This window comes from Taudactylus pleione, unplaced genomic scaffold (assembly GCF_031769625.1).
Source record: "Taudactylus pleione unplaced genomic scaffold, aTauple2 ptg000135l, whole genome shotgun sequence".
In the NCBI taxonomy this organism is placed as follows: Eukaryota; Metazoa; Chordata; class Amphibia; order Anura; family Myobatrachidae; genus Taudactylus; species Taudactylus pleione.
The window spans coordinates 9,866,153-9,883,158 of NW_028284537.1; the positions used below are offsets into that span (position 1 = coordinate 9,866,153).

Genomic DNA, 17,006 nt, shown 5'->3' on the forward strand with positions numbered 1-17,006 from the left:
AGCGATGGACTGGAACGATATGACACCAGTCACCCAAATCAAGAGTTCTGCATACAACCGGCCTGTATTAGAGGGTGCCCAAACAGAAGCAGTCACAGAAGAAAAAGCACGTCAGAAAACATCAGTGACCCAGCTAAAATGTAGGATAAGGTTTTGGAGTCAGATGAAACAAAAAATAAACTTTTTGGCTCCATCCCTCAGCAAACACGTTCCCAACAGTCAAGTATGGGGGTGGCGGTATGTACATATATTTATTAACAGTCATTTATATAGTCTGTCGGCATCTGCCAGCTAAATTCGCTGTTCCAGAAACGCACTCTCAGTATAGATGCCCATCTGTATAACATGAGTCTGTAATTTGGGGAAAATGAGAGCCCTTATAGCCTCATGTTTAGGTCATAGATTTGTTTACATACCAATGTTTTGAAGAGTTTATCAGACATATATTTCCTTTCATGTTTAGTAATGTTCCTATTGTATATAGCCAGTACCAGCGATCTAACACCCTTTCATACATTTGATGAATTAGGGCGTGTCGACCAAATGTCCCTGTTTCTGTGTCAGCGTAAATTAAACTCTCATTGAATGACAACCCTGTCCCTCTCTTATCTCCAGATTTCAGATTTAGCATTTTAGGAAAAATTGACACCAATTAATTTTTTTTTTCTCCGTTTTGGTTACTCTCAATTTTATTTTTTTTTTCTAGTATCAATCCCCTTTTCATTTGACACCACAAATAAAGCTGTTTCATTTTCTTCCATTTGCTAGTCATTATTAATACGTGTTTATTAAACAGTTATTTGGCCTAGCAAATGTTGAATCTGTTGAATGCTGCAATGACATCTGGTGGCCATCATGGAATCTTAGTACTCCACTAAAAATATATAATTGTTCAAGCACATGGTATAAAAGCTGTAGATGATCTCTTGTAGACAATCAGCCCTCTGCAACATAGGTGGAACGAAGAAAAAAGTATAGAGATTACTTATGCATACATAGGGATTACTCTTTATTCTTATAATCAACATCACTGACATTTCAGACGTTATAGAATAATAAGGTAACCAAACATTAATAATCACCTACTGAAACAGAATATAAATAGGAGTCTATAAACATTTATTTATATAATGCCAGCATATTTCTTCGCACTTATCAAGTGGAAATCTGGTTTCAGCATTAAAAAAGTTTCGGAGATGTTCCCATTTCTTGTTAACAGAGATAATTAAAGTACGTATCTAAATGTTACCAAGTGACATTTTCTGTCCTTTTCCCCCCAAGTGTCATTCCCGCACCTGCCGAGTATTTGTTTTATTTTCTATTAATAAAACTAATAAAAGTTTTTGAAAAAAAATAAAATATAAAATACACAAAAAAAAAAAAACATTGTTTCCGGTTAATTGTTAAAATGTTCTATACCAATATATGGTGAGACCTTTGTCCTTTACCTTGATACTTAAGTCTTTATAATTCAGCTATGGCATGCTGAGTTTTATAGTTCAACATCCAGATTATCGGTTGCCGACCGGTATGGGAATTGCTGTAACTGTGGGTCACTCACTACAGCCGCCAGGAAGGGGACTCCCAGGATAGAAGTTTCTGATGAATGAAAGCCATATTGTTATATACCTAGTTTATATACAGTCTGCCAGTAACTGTGGCTACTTGGGGAAGGTGTTTGAATTGAAGCCAGAAGGGGGCAAGTTCTTTCTCTTTGGTGTTTGCAGAGTTTGGGAATGTTTCAGCTTCCGTTTTGGCTGTGAGATTTGTTTCATACCAAAAGGCAACTGAGCTTTTCCTAAAAGGAACTGTTCCCATTTAGGGAGTTCTTCTTCCACCGAAGCCCAGTATTGATTCTGAAATACATAGCAAAATGGCTGTGAACATCTACTGCTCGAATTAACACGCTGTTTGTTCCAGCACACTCTTCATTACCCTAGTTACTTGCAGTTATAGAAAATTTAAGGGAATGCAGACACAGATTTTTTTTTCATTGAATATAATTTTCCAATACTTACCATTCTAAATAGACAGCTGCAACAGTTTCCAGTTCGCCGATCCGGGGCAACCGGTGCCTTACAGATAGTGTAGACGCACACCAGCCTCCCCTTATAACATTGTACAAGCTATGTACCAGAGAGACGTCTGATGCCATATACAGTAAGCATAATACAGTACACCATGGTCTGTAAAATAATTGGGGAACAGCTCGCACAGACCTGCCAAATACCATTCCTCACCCAATATTCCCACATTGCTCTCACTGTTTATCACCCCTGAGCAACTACTAGCTGAACACAAGCAGTGTAATTGTACTACTAGAATGCTTCATTTCGGATTAGCCCAATAGTCCAAGGTTCTTCAAAGCCCCCAGAGTTACAAGTATGATAAGAATAATAAATCAGGTTAGAGGCCAGTAACTATAACTGGAGATCAATACAAACATATACAGTTCAAAGAAAGAACAAGGAGTAGACTGTAAGCTCTCACGATGTTGCCCTATGTCTACTTCAAATGTACGTTAGGCTTTTATCTTTAACTTGTATTTGTGTGACTTCATTTGTACTGGTATATGTGCTACTTTTAATCATGCATCTACAATATACAGTATACTTGTACTTTGTATGATTTGTTATTATGTTTTATTTGTGCGATTTCTATGGAATTCGTGGCGATGATTATAATCGAGCATTAAACGTTTAATTTTTAAACTGTTAATGACTTGCTGATGTTTTGTACGATGTTTCTATATCGATGCTTTTATGTTTGATGGCGTGAGACATTACTGTACTGAATAGAGTAGACTGGGTGGTTTATTTGTAAGGTTGGGTTGTCTGTACAATCACAATTACTGGAAACCCTATACTGTATTATTTTTAAGAATTAATCCAAACATTAAGATACATGAAACATTTCCATAAACAGTGACATTACATGGTCTACAATAACTCCAACCTTAAGAGGGGTGGCGGCAAGCAAGCTACAAGGAAAGGGACGTTGTGAACGCCATGACAAGGTTGTGTCAGTAACAAGGCTGAATTTAGTGTGGAAGATGACTGGACCATGAGGGCCTTCATTGCTCTACTGTTAATACTCGAAACCCCACAATCTACATCATACGGCTTCCCATGCCAGCACAGAACACGTCTCCATCAGCCAATCAAAACTTGAGTACTCACTATGACTCAAAACTGTTCTTGTACCAGCCCCCAGGCCTATTGCTGCTCTGCGCCCGGCTTCTATTGCTGCTATGCTAGAAGCTGATGGGTGATGCTCTGCCAGGGCTTTAAAGACCATGACATAGGCTTCAAGTTCACTATAGCTTTGACAAGAACTGCTCAGAAGCCATCCTGCAGCACTGCACTCTAGTAAGTAGGAGTGCCACTGAATGGTGTATATGCCTCTACTATCTCACTGGTACCGACTTCTCCAGTATCACCAGACACACCCTATTCTCTCCACAGGCACCCAGACCACACCCCTGGGATCCTCTCCTGGCACCTTCCCCACCCTTTTCCAGATGTCTTTCCTCTCTCCACTCTGGCATACTGACCCTCTCCCTGGCTCTATCCGGTCTCCTGAAATCTAGCCCCTGATACCTGTGGGTGGAACGGTTAGGGCTAGACTGCGGGGGAAGGGGGGGGGGGGTTAAGGTTATGCACTAGATGGAGGGTTAGGGTATACTACCGGAATCCTGGAGGATTGGAGGTCTGATCAGAAACTTGGAAGCAGGGCTAGGGCTGCTGCAGCCACCAGGAGCAGATAAGTCACAGCTGGGCCACTAGGGACATTCTAACATGTCGACATTTCATCAATGTCAACATTTTGACCATGTCGACATTACGACTACCACATATCACACGCATTGAAATAAGGGAGGCTGGCCAGGTGTTGATGAGCTTGAAAGTAGAGATCAAAAGAGACCCATGACAGGAATGGATATAGAGCTTTCAGCAGATATCATAGGATATATTATAGTAAGACAAGTTGCTAAACTTAAATAGAAAACACATATTTACTACTAATAAACGGCAGCCACATGGACTACCTCAGTGGCCAATCTACACATTCTCTTGTTAAGGTGCCCATACATCAGACGCCGGATTTTGCGATCCGGCGATGCGATGGAAACGCCGACCTCCCGCCATCGATGCTCTGTGATCCGTCGCCGGATCGCAGACATTTTCCATGTTAAATGTCGGCGATTTGACAATCGCGATAATTTTTTGATGGCGATCGTCAAATCGGGAAAATCTAACATGTTGGATTTCTGCGATCCCACGATGCCGGGTAGCCGCATCGCGGCAATCCATCGCTGATGGATGGGCTCCATTAGAGACGGACTCACAAGAGTTAGTGACCATTATTCAACTAAGGAAATGGTTACTTAAAACAGAACATGGAAAGTCATGTTATCCACAACCCATGAGGAAGCCTAATGAGATGAAACGTGTTGGGGAAAAAAAGAACCACAAGATAGACGGCTTATTTCAAAACATTATCTGCAATGAAAAGGAGTATTCACTATATGACCTGTCAGCTCTCCATCAGATTGTTCTATTCATTTTTTCATTCTCTCCATAGCACATTACCACCTCACTCATAACTGAACCAAATGAATTAGCACCTTTTCCATTTACTAAACGAACAACCAGTAATCACATGACGTAAGTGATGATGAAGATCATTCAGACATATAAGAAAATCTACTGGATGCATATTTTGTATGAGTTAAATTGAATGAAAGTTGACAAAGGGTAAAATGTTTTATAGATCAAGGAATAGAGACCCCTGGCCACACTCATAGCACGGGATGTTCTGGGTGTACCCAGACACACTCTAATGCGAGCCCAATGCAAGGGACTTTAACTTCTTTATAGTATCTGGTTAAATCAGAAACACTATACAAGCTAAAACAGGACTCTAAACTTTTATATGTTAATTGTAAGGGAGCAAACATTAACAATTGTATAAAACCAACCTGTGATCAGGAACCTGCATTATCTGGTGTATTAGGTATGTAGATATGTATTTTCAGTTTAGTAATTGAGTTTATTAAGGCAATCCTGCCTGCCATGAATACCAACCTCCAGCTTAACAACACCGCGATCAGGGCTGACTTGTGATCTTCGTTTTAGATTTTTCTCAGCTCTTTGCAAATCCTGTAAGAGAAGGAGACATTGCATAGAAAACCAATCTAGTCACAACGTTTTATGTTCCTGAATTAAGCGATTTCAGATGTTTCCTAAACACTCTCTCATTTACTGGATAATTCCTCCCAAACTATAGTCCTCTTCCTCTTACCTCTGTTGTCTCAAATAGAGCAGGTGTGAACACATAGGGAAGGGGAGTCAACAACTGCCGGGATGCAGTCAGGAAGCCGACGGTCGAAATGCCGACCGCCACCTTCCCGACTGTCTAATCCTGGCAGGGGTCTAATAACAGGCGTCAGAAATCCTGACACCTATCATTATCCCTACGCCGGGAGCCCGACTCCAGACATAGCGAACAAAGGTAAGCCGGGCGGCGGGAGCGGACAGCCGCGGGGGGGAGGGTTAGGTTAGGGGCTCCCGGGTGGACTAAGAGTTAGGCACCCCCCGGGAGGGTTAAGCTAGGGGGTTAGGGTTAGGCACTCCCGGGAGCGTTAGGTTTAGGCTGCGGGGAAGGGGGGGGGGGTCACGTTTAGGCACTTACAGGGTGGGTTACGGTTAAGCACTTAGGGGGGAGGTTAGGGTTAGACACCCCTAAGGGAGGATTAGGGTTACGGGGGGGAGAGGGTTAGTAATAGTAAAAAAACACTTACCTGTCGGGATCTTCTGTTGCCGTATGTGGCTGTATTTCATACCAATCCCCAACTGCCTGGTCTCTTTCAGACAGATCAAGTGGTAGGACAAACAGAGAGGTGTGCGGTTTCGGCCATTGCCGACTCCTATGGACCCCTCTAAATGGTTGCATCCATAGTAAGTACAATTTTCTCACATTAACCAACAGAACACCACCAACTGTTTTTATTTTTGTTTTTTATAATTCTAGTTGCTATTCAATTTTTTGAATGGATTCTTTATAATGTATAATGTTGTTTTTATATCTAGCTATATATCACGGAGAGTTAGCCACACGTAGCTATGGACCCCTGCAGTCCACAGGGACACAAACTGTGGTATCTGCACTCAAATGGAAAATCCATTAAAAGTGTATTTAGGGAGAATATAATCGTGTACACCCAAGTTGCTCAAATAACAACATACTGTACATATCGATACATATAACTAAAATTGGAATTGTCTGTCATTTTTAAAATTTTAGTCGTTTTCTACTTAGATATATAGTTTATAGGGTACTTAGACCGAATTAGCCATTTCTGGAATTTTTGTTGGTCCATCTGTTTTTTTTGGGTTAACTCAGAAACTATGGTGTAACTCTCCAGCTTTTGTAGTCTGGGCCATGTGCTGCCTGTAGCATTAGAGAGGTAGCACACTGCCATTTACACTATGCATCCTCACCCCCCTATTGTACTTCAAAAGCAGGTCCCACGGTCATCCGGTATGGTAAAGCAGGTCCCACGGTCATCCGGTATGGTAAAGCAGGTCCCACAGTCATCCAGGATGGTAAAGCAGGTCCCACAGTCATCCAGGATGGTAAAGCAGGTCCCATGGTCATCCAGGATGGTAAAGCAGGTCCCATGGTCATCCAGGATGGTAAAGCAGGTCCCACGGTCATCCGGTATGGTAAAGCAGGTCCCACAGTCATCCAGGATGGTAAAGCAGGTCCCACGGTCATCCAGGATGGTAAAGCAGGTCCCACGGTCATCCGGTATGGTAAAGCAGGTCCCACAGTCATCCAGGATGGTAAAGCAGGTCCCACGGTCATCCAGTATGGTAAAGCAGGTCCCACGGTCATCCAGGATGGTAAAGCAGGTCCCATGGTCATCCAGTATGGTAAAGCAGGTCCCATGGTCATCCAGGATGGTAAAGCAGGTCCCATGGTCATCCAGGATGGTAAAGCAGGTCCCATGGTCATCCAGGATGGTAAAGCAGGTCCCATGGTCATCCTGGACGGTAAAGCAGGTCCCACGTTCATCCAGGATGGTAAAGCAGGTCCCACGGTCATCCAGGACAGTAAGCAATGTGGTGAGGTGCCTTGGAGGAGACCTTGCCGCGATGGCTATCAAGTTCCGCTATTGTTTACTGCTCTGAAAATTTAGCCGCACTCTCTTTTGACTCCACAAAGTAAACTCTGGTGCAATCATCAGTGGCTGGGATTGAGGAGATGGGGGACAAGCACACGCCGCTATATACTACAGTTTGAAAAACTTGCATGCATCGTTTTTATAAATGTCCCTCAGAGTATACTATTGAACAGAGATTGTCTGAACTGCGTCAAACAATATTGGAATAGACAGAAGATATGAAGTGATCTCATCGTTTAATATAGTTTTATCTGATTGCCCACACAGGGCATAATTTAGAGTTAGAAGAAATTCCAGTGAGAGGGTGCAGGCTGTACTTGGACAAAGCATATGGCAATGCAACGGGTACAAATGCATCAAAGTCTGCAAGCAGAGAAAATACTGTCTGCTTCTGCCGCAGTACACAAGTACTAGGCAGTTTTATTTTTCACAGTGCAATAAAGAGTTGAGCTAAGACACATCGCTCTCCAAACTCTAAATTTGTCTACACATTTTAAGTCATGTGTGTGTATGTGTGTGTATGTGCGTGTATGTGTGTGTATGTGCGTGCATTTGTGTACAAAGACGTGGTGTAGCAGTTGATAATAAATGATACTCACATACTGTAGGCATTCAAATGGGTGACCACCGTCACATTCACATCACCCTTTGTCCAATTTGAGACTGATGTGACCGATGAACAGATAGTTGGCAAGGAAACAATTGGCTCGCTATGTGTGCCTATCTTTAGTCTGGGACATACGATAGTTGTCCAAGTAGCTGTCTTGCTGGCTCCAGATCAGCAATCAATATACCCCTTGGCAGAAAACAAATTCTAGCAATGCATCCTGTCAATGAGCAAAACCCACATGCTAATTCCCTTCTGCAGACACACTGCTGGTGTATCTCACTCTTCTATCACAATAAGACACAAACATCTACAGATAGCATATATAGTGTGCCATATACAAAGCACTAAAAACTCTCTGAAACAATGAGAATAAACCATTGGTATTCTGGTGAGTGGATTGCTGGGTAATGGCATTTACATGAGCAAAGCTTTAAGTCAGTGCTATATCCACTGGTCATTTGTACAGTAGGTTGATAATCTGGGTACAGACAGCCTGTTTGGCTCCTGTTAGAACTCCTCAGTGTGGGATAGGATTATCTGGTTAGCAGGTAAAGCAATATAGAGACAATGTTGCTGATACAAATGAGAGAAGCTGGGAAATCTTTCAGGTATTTCCTAGAGATAAGTGGCATTGCACACGGGCAGTGTTCTCCCCAGGCTGTATTGTGCAAGCACATCACCTGGCAGAAACAGCCTACCGCCCGGCACTTCCCCTCGCTCCAATGCGCCGTGTCCCTGTACAAATTACTGCCCGACATTGCCTCCTGCCCCAATGTGCCGCGTCCCCTGTTGCCCGGTCACTCTTAACGTGCCCTTGTTGCCACGAACACAGATGCCGGATGTGATGCCGAGCTGCGCCGATGTCACATCTCAGTACGTCTGGCATCTGTGTCCTCTGGCAATAAGGGTTCTGGACACCGGGACGCGGTGCATTGGGGCGGGAGGGAGTTGCAGTGGTTCATTAGCAGGTAGGTTACTGAGCCAGTTCTTTTTCCAGTAATAGAACATCTGATAAATCCTCTCCACCCCCAATAAACACTGTAATCTGCATATAATGGGAGGAGCAGCCAGTAATGGAGTCAATGCATTAGTGCATTTCCAAGAGGTGCAGCAACTATATGCTCCTAAGTGAAGAGCTAAACAAGCATTAGCACATGGATGATACCAGGGGCGTATCTATAATGGGTGCAGGGTGTGCGGGGAACACGGGCCTCTGGGTTCAGGGGGGCCCCGCACCGCACACCCATAATATTACTTACCTCTCCGGAGTCCCACGTCGGCGTGGGGGTCCGGCACTGTAATACGACTGGAAAATGGCCGTGGCGGCCATTTTCCCGTCATTTGCGCATACGCAGTACAGGGAAAATGGCCGCCGTGGCCATTTTCCCGGTGACCTGTGCATACACTATAGACTCGGGGCACACTCTAGTGCCCAGAGTCTATAAGCTCAGTGCGCTGCCGGCCGCCGGGTGGAGAGGAGGGGGCCCGTGTCGGAGACTGCACACTGTCCCCCTCCGCTCTAGAAACACCCCTGGATGACACATTCTATGCCTGTCACTCCACAGACTCACAGGGACTGGTCAGCTATTGCAGATTGGACCTACTCCACCTACTGAATTAGCTAGGACAGGATATGCAAAGGACAATCAAATAGTTTAGATACTCTACTAAAAAAAACTATTTGAGGGGGAATTCAATTAGTCTAAAGTGGGCAGGAACGATTCAATTGTTTGTGCCGTAGGGTGCGAGTGCCCATCATTTTGCATTGCAGCATATAGGGGCCGGGGAGAGTACCCCAAGTTTAAATCATTATAAGGTCAGGATTTCAAACATCTTATTATTTTTGCGAAGGCCCCCCCTACCCGGCTACTTCTCGATGCCACCCGGCTGGAAAAATTTTCTGGGGAGAACACTGACGGGTCTCATTTGGGTTTGGTATTATAGATAGACAGTGATTAGATAGACAATGTCCTTATAGACAACAGATGTTAGACAATAGGTCGACAGAGACAAAAGGTTGGCACAGAAAAATGTAGACAAAGATAAAAGTCAACAGGGTCAATCCTACTCCTAATCTTCACCCTAACCCTCCCTCCTGGTGCCTAACGCAAACCGCTGGGGTAAGTGCCTAACCCTAACTATCCCTTCTAGTACCTAAACCAGAGGTTCCCAACAGTTCAGGTTTTAGAGATATCTTGAACTGTTGGGGAGCCTTGAGGAGCTTGGGAACCTCTTGCCTAAACATAACCCACCTTCCTGGTGCCTAACCCTAACTGTTCCTTCTAGTGCCTAACCCAAAACCTCCGGTAAGTCCCTAACCTCAACTGTCCTTTTTAGTGCCTAACCCTAACCCTCCGGTAAGTGCCTAACCCTAACTGTCCTTTCTAGTGCCTTACCCTAACCCTCCGGTAAGTACCTAACCCTAACTGTACCTTCTAGTGCCTAAACCTAACCCTCTGGTAAGTGCCTAACCCTAATTGTCCTTTCTAGTGCCTAACCCTAACCCTCCGGTAAGTGCCTAACCCTAACTGTCCTTTCTAGTGCCTTACCCTAACCCTCCAGTAAGTACCTAACCCTAACTGTCCCTTCTAGTGCCTAACCCTAACCCTTCAGTAAGTGCCTAACCCTAAAGCGGGCCACACACTAGACCAACTTACATCCAACCAGCCAACTTGTTGATTGGTTGGAATGAAAATCTGGGAAGGAATGGGAGTAAATGACGATCAGCAATTTGCTCCTAAATGCTAGAAAATGGTCGTCAGACAAGTTTGTTAAATGTTTGATCTAAACAGTTTGTTCAAACATCAGTTTTTGTCCACTTTCCGGTGTTTGGAAGCAAATTGCTGATTGTCATTTGCTTTCATCCCTTACCAGGTTTTCATTCCAACCAATCAACTAGTTGGCTGGTTGGATGTAAGTTGGTCTAGTGTGTGGCCAGCTTTAGTGTCCTTTCTAGTTCCTAACCCTAACCCTCCGGTAAGTGCCTAACCATAACTGTCCCTTCCAGTGCCTAACCCTAACCCTCTGGTAAGTGCCTAACCCTAATTGTCCTTTCTAGTGCCTAACCCTCCGGTAAGTGCCTAACCCTAATTGTCCTTTCTAGTGCCTAACACTAACCCTCCGATAAGTGCCTAACCCTAACTGTCCTTTCTAGTGCCTAACCCTAACCCTCCGATAAGTGCCTAACCCTAACTGTCCTTTCTAGTGCCTAACCCTAACCCTCCGGTAAGTGCCTAACCCTAACTGTCCTTTCTAGTGCCTAACCCTAACCCTCCGGTAAGTGCCTAACCCTAACTGTCCTTTCTAGTGCCTTACCCTAACCCTCCGGTAAGTACCTAACCCTAACTGTACCTTCTAGTGCCTAAACCTAACCCTCCAGTAAGTACCTAACCCTAACTGTCCCTTCTAGTGCCTAACCCTAACCCTTCGGTAAGTGCCTAACCCTAAAGCGGGCCACACACTAGACCAACTTACATCCAACCAGCCAACTTGTTGATTGGTTGGAATGAAAATCTGGGAAGGAATGGGAGTAAATGACGATCAGCAATTTGCTCCTAAATGCTAGAAAATGGTCGTCAGACAAGTTTGTTAAATGTTTGATCTAAACAGTTTGTTCAAACATCAGTTTTTGTCCACTTTCCGGTGTTTGGAAGCAAATTGCTGATTGTCATTTGCTTTCATCCCTTACCAGGTTTTCATTCCAACCAATCAACTAGTTGGCTGGTTGGATGTAAGTTGGTCTAGTGTGTGGCCAGCTTTAGTGTCCTTTCTAGTTCCTAACCCTAACCCTCCGGTAAGTGCCTAACCCTAATTGTCCTTTCTAGTGCCTAACACTAACCCTCCGATAAGTGCCTAACCCTAACTGTCCTTTCTAGTGCCTAACCCTAACCCTCCGGTAAGTGCCTAACCCTAACTGTCCCTTCTAGTGCCTAACCCTAACCCTCTGGTAAGTGCCTAACCCTAATTGTCCTTTCTAGTGCCTAACCCTAATTGTCCTTTCTAGTGCCTAACACTAAAGGTGCATACACACTACACGATATGCTCCCTGAGCGATATTGTGTAGTGTTGTCCCCGGCAGGCTGTGCTCAATGTCGTTCATGACATTGAGCACAGCCGCTGAACGATATCATTAACGATATCGTTCAGCGCCGGGCTCTCTCCCCCATTCCCTGACATGCAGCAACCTGACGAGATCGTCAGGTTGGCCTGCATGTCAGCCCGATGAACGATGATGACGAACGACCCGCGGGAACGCCCGTCGTCGTCATCATTCATCTTTTTGGGCTTAAAAATGGACGATAAAGTGGACGACTGAACGATAACGTTATCGTTCAGTCGTCCACTTTATCGCCCAGTGTGTACGCACCTTAACACTCTGATAAGTGCCTAACCCTAACTGTCCTTTCTAGTGCCTAACCCTAACCCTCCGGTAAGTGCCTAACCCTAACTGTCCTTTCTAGTGCCTAACCCTAACCCTCCGGTAAGTGCCTAACCCTAACTGTCCTTTCTAGTGCCTAACCCTAACCCTCCGGTAAGTGCCTAACCCTAATTGTCCTTTCTAGTGCCTAACCCTCCGGTAAGTGCCTAACCCTAACTGTCCTTTCTAGTGCCTAACCCTCCGGTAAGTTCCTAACCCTCCGGTAAGTGCCTAACCCTAACTGTCCCTTCTAGCTTCCACGTGCAGCCGCACAGACTTTCAGTATTTCTCACATTAGCGTAAACTAGTGAGCATGCATCCGTGTCATATGGAAAAGCAGATACAGGTGCATTAGAATCAACCCTAGTACGCAAGTGCGCCATTCCTTTCCTGTCTCCTGGAGGAAGAAACGCCTCTGCTGTAGTGTATAGGTGAGGCTTTTGTAAATGTGAACTAATAACCAAATCTCTAGGTTTGGACTTTTCATGTCACTTACTTCTAGAAGAGCCTGGTTCCTCCTATGTGCTGCCTCTGATGCTCGGCCGTATGGCTCAATCAGTTGCTGCCCGTCATGAATCTTCATCTCCTCATAGAGTTTATGTTTATCTTCAATTCTAAGTAAAATACATACAGTGGTATATAGGGGTTACTTTTCCTGGCTATGGCATAGGTATGTTTCAGGAGCCACGAGACAAGAAAAATACAATCTGGATTATATAACGGAACTAAAAACAGGAACCAATGCTGCTATTACCTAGGTCAGAGGTTCCCAAACTCCGCCATTACAGTCCAGGTTTTAAGAATATCCATACTTGAGTCCAGATAGTTAATTCAAATTGACTGAGGTACTAATTACAGTAAGCTCAAGAATGGATATCCTTAAAGCCTGGACTGTAATGGCGGAGTTTGGGAACCTCTGGCCTAGGAATATCATCATCAGCTTTTTTATTATGTCCCAAAGCGATGAAGGTGCTTTGAAAAAGAGAAAGTGCCAGAACATGGCTTACTTCAACAAACTTTATTGCTCCTTGTTACAATAACGTGGTCTTTTCCTGCCTCCTCTGTAGCCATATTTAATGATGCGTACCCAGCCGATTAGTCATCCGACGGGAGTCCCGGCATCGGCAAGTACATACACACTTGCCAATGTCGGGAGCAGCATGGCCCTCGCTGACGATGTTGCCCGTCATGCAGGTCCCACAGGCGATGTTGTAGACGATGCGTGGGTGCGCGCATAGTCAGCACCATTGAATGTACACACTAAGCGATGTTGCCGACATGTCGTCTAGTGTGTACCAGCCATAAGATTTCTGTTATATTCTGTGATTGATTTATTGTTCTGTATGCACACTACATAAGGTAATAAGGATTATATACTCCAGTGGTACTAGATCTCAGGGGAGATTTGGTTTTTGCCTTTTAAATGATTGCGGTCTTAATAATACCGGCAGACTGGCCAGAATCAAGCTTGAGCTTGCAGCCTGTAACATAAGCCCCTATATGGGATTCCTCAGTTTATGTATATGTGTGTACTATTTTACTATGATGGTTTTGGAACGGTTTAGTATATTTCTTTATTTTAATTAACATCAATTTCCTTTTGAGCTGCTGTTCATATTGAAAATCCCAACCTTCACATATTGTCTTCTCGCTTTATATTACTGTGTAACACTTCCCCAGATATTACACTGTATGTGCTACAGCGACACGCAAAGAGAAGCACATCTGATGCACTCGCAGCATATGTCTGCAGCGCTGTAACTATGACAGAGTGCCGGTGTCAGATACAACACTATGATAGGCCAAATGGAATACTGTAGGTAGCGGGTTTTTGGAAGTGCAGAGATTTCGGCGACTTGGCAGTCAGATTTAAAGCGGCGATGTTTATGAAGCCAAAGCAACCTGCTTTTTTTTTTTTTACTTAATAAATAGTTCTGCTTTAAATCTGCACTTTCATAGACCCACTAACTATTACATGTGGTCCTATGTGACAAGGGACTTACATGGCTTTGTGCAGCTGTTCCAACTCCTCCTCTCTGGCTGAGTACAGAGTCATATTTTCTCTGCAGCCGCCCTTAAGAAAAGAGGAAAGCAGAGTTATGTAGATAAATTTGCCCATGGACATAAAGGATTAGGCTATGACCATTATGTATACCGTGTCTTTGAAAATAAAAAAATAAACTGATACGCACTCAGGTCCTGATGAAATGCTAGATGTAAATTACGTGTATCTGCCCCCACATTGCATGCATGGAAATAAATCTGTGTATTCTCCTATATGCAGAGTTGTATGCAGCTTGTGGTGCACCCAAGCTCTATTTGTAAACCTGATTTACCACTCATCAACATCATCATCATTAGTGGGCACTTGCCCCAGCCTATACTAAAGATAGGCTGGAATACAGGCAAACTCACGCTTCCGTCCACCTCTGTATAGCCCGCCTATGCACACACTGCGAACTTTGCCTAGTGTTTACTCTAGCACCCTGCACCTGTCACAATCTGCACAGTTCCTCTTTCCTGCCTGGGGTGTTACTCTCTACTCTGGTGCTTCTAGCACACTCAACTGATGCAACATACTACTGAGATACAGACTAGAGTTTGCTAGAAGCAGCAGAGAGCGACACCCCAGGCAGGAAAGAGGAACTGCACGGCTTGTGACAGGTGCAGGGTGCTAGAATGAACACTAACTTGCCTAAGTGAGAACACCCAGTTACACCCTGGTTATGCCTCTTCAGTCGTAAGTGGAGATGCAACTGAAATGAGCATGACTCTGCATTGCCTGTACTTGCATATGTCCGGTTTTGGAGCGTGCGCAGTACGGAAACATACAAGATACGTTCAACAAACATGCGCACATACATACAGCATCAGCTGCCTTGACTGGCAGCACATTTTGATCGCTTCGATCTTCATTGAAAATACCAGGAGAGCCCTCAGATTGGGTGGGGGTTATTTCCGTTAAATTGGGAAACCTTAATTATAATGTGAAAACGCAGAATTGAAGCAAAGAAATTTACCTATGTGAGAACCTCCTTTGATAAAGTTATAAAGTATATCACAGAAACCCTACATAATGAGGAGTGACATCACTGCTCACCAACTATAACATCCTATATACTGTGTACATTATATAAAGTATAAGCATTTATTCATCAATCTTCAAAATCCCAGTATGGCATCGTCATACCACAGATTACTGGTCAGCGACCAAAATGAAGCTGCATAAACAACACACAGCGAAGATAGATGGCTAATTGCAAAATCAGGGAGCCTGTGATAAACCATAACAATGGGCCCGAGTCATTACGGATCGCAACTGCAATTGCATTAGCGATGACGCACGCAGTCTCACTGCGGTAGTATGCTAATCCATTGCGATCGCTATGCCGCCGCAGCGCAACATAAGGACGCCCACCTTACCTTACACACATCCGTAATCCTTAGCAAGACTGCAAAACCATCGGTAACATGGAGAACCATCGCAGCCTCACGCACACTTGCACAAGCTCTGACCTTACTCAGGAATTGCTAACCTCATCACACGCTATGAGAGCTCAGGCTGCGTAGGGCATGTTCTGCCAGTACCTCCTTGCAATGCCCAAGCTGCCATTGCTGTAGATATTTGCTTACTAGGCTAACAACCTATCTGTCGTAAAACCAATTTTCCCTGGCAGGTCAAGCTGGGACTTGTAGTACCACAATAGTTGGGGAGCCACAGGCTGCCTGAGGTCGCTAGGATATAAGGTCGGACTAGAGTAGATGTGGTGCGCGCAGTCCAGTCCCTCGGATGCTGCAGAACCTCATAGGACCTCACCAATCAAGTTTTTCCTGGTTGTATAGCTAGAGCAACCTGTCAATCACCAGCAGCCAGGCCCAGGATCTCCCTCTGACGTCTCCATAGCGCTACTTCCGTGTACAGCCGTTCCCCAGGCAACCAGCCGGAAGCGGTGCACAAGTTACAAAGAAAGCTAGAAGAGCGCGCCTTCTTGTCCCTCACACTTCACAGTCCCCCTGTCGCGGTGCAGCCCTCTTGCTGGACATTCATGACATAAAGCTAGAAGGCATAGTAAATAAAGCTGATTCCTCATTTGCAAAGTTAATTTCTCACTTGTATATCTCCAAACCAGCCGCGGCAGCCATTTTGTTGTAGACCACGATCGCTATGAGTCACTTGGCAACCTGCTCCATGTGATGAGGACACTACCAGTTTGTGTGTGTGGTTAGTTGTAAAAGGCATGGGAGTAACGCAAATAGCTGTGCGCTGCTGCCCTCTAGTGTCACTTATTGTGCAGCACGTGTTCATTTCTATTTGATGGGAAAATGAAATCGCAGCCAGGTAAGTTGCAGTAGCTGTCCCTGCTTGGCCATTGCAGACAGTTGCTGTGTATAGATGTGGGGAAATTGGAAAAGGCACCAGTCTATAATATATTATTAAGATTCTTAAGTAATGAGTAACCTATGCCATGGTTTACAGTTTGATGCATTAAATGAGTCTGTACTTAACCTGAAGAGTGGAGACTGCGCAAGATTCTGAGGCGTGTTACACTGGCAGGGGTATTCACATGCAATCCTCCAGCTGTTGTGGAACTACACATCTTAGCATGCCCTGCCACAGTTTTAGCATGCCGTAATAGCAAAACTATAGCAGGGCATGCTGGGATGTGTAGTTCCATTACAGCTGAAGGAGGGCTGCATAGTGCATACTCCTAAAGCTGGCCACCACATCTAAAGATTATCTGTCCAACCAGTCAAACAGTTGATTGGTCGGAATGAAAATCTGGTAACGT

General features: G+C 44.4%; 1 protein-coding gene across 4 annotated transcripts; it reads right to left on the bottom strand.

Moving 5' to 3' along the window:
• Positions 1-1,006: 1,006 nt before the first annotated feature.
• CEP15 (centrosomal protein 15) lies at positions 1,007-16,387 on the bottom strand. Of its 4 annotated transcripts, none has more exons than XM_088473462.1 (5): positions 16,328-16,387; positions 14,220-14,290; positions 12,713-12,830; positions 5,088-5,162; positions 1,007-1,856 (listed from the first exon to the last, which is right to left on the bottom strand). In XM_088473462.1, the coding sequence occupies exons 2-5, from the start codon at positions 14,270-14,272 to the stop codon at positions 1,662-1,664; spliced, it is 441 nt and encodes a 146-aa protein (XP_088329588.1). In that variant the 5' UTR covers positions 14,273-14,290; positions 16,328-16,387; the 3' UTR covers positions 1,007-1,661. The 4 variants fall into 4 exon arrangements, with proteins under 4 accessions (XP_088329588.1, XP_088329587.1, XP_088329586.1 ...); XM_088473461.1 differs by lacking the exon at positions 16,328-16,387 and adding an exon at positions 16,034-16,147; XM_088473460.1 differs by lacking the exon at positions 16,328-16,387 and adding an exon at positions 15,640-16,018.
• Between the last annotated feature and the right edge of the window lie 619 nt (positions 16,388-17,006).

What these genes read in the sequence shown, in the direction of transcription:
- CEP15 (XM_088473460.1), bottom strand. Translation starts at nt 15,699, where the DNA reads ATGGTTCTCCATGTTACCGATGGTTTTGCAGTCTTGCTAAGGATTACG. An exon ending in GGATTACGGATGTGTGTAAG is followed by an intron (nt 14,291 to 15,639) that starts GTAAGGTGGGCG and finishes TCTTTTCTTAAG; the next exon opens with GGCGGCTGCAGAGAAAATAT. An exon ending in GCGGTGTTGTTAAGCTGGAG is followed by an intron (nt 1,857 to 5,087) that starts GTTGGTATTCAT and finishes TATGTATTTCAG; the next exon opens with AATCAATACTGGGCTTCGGT.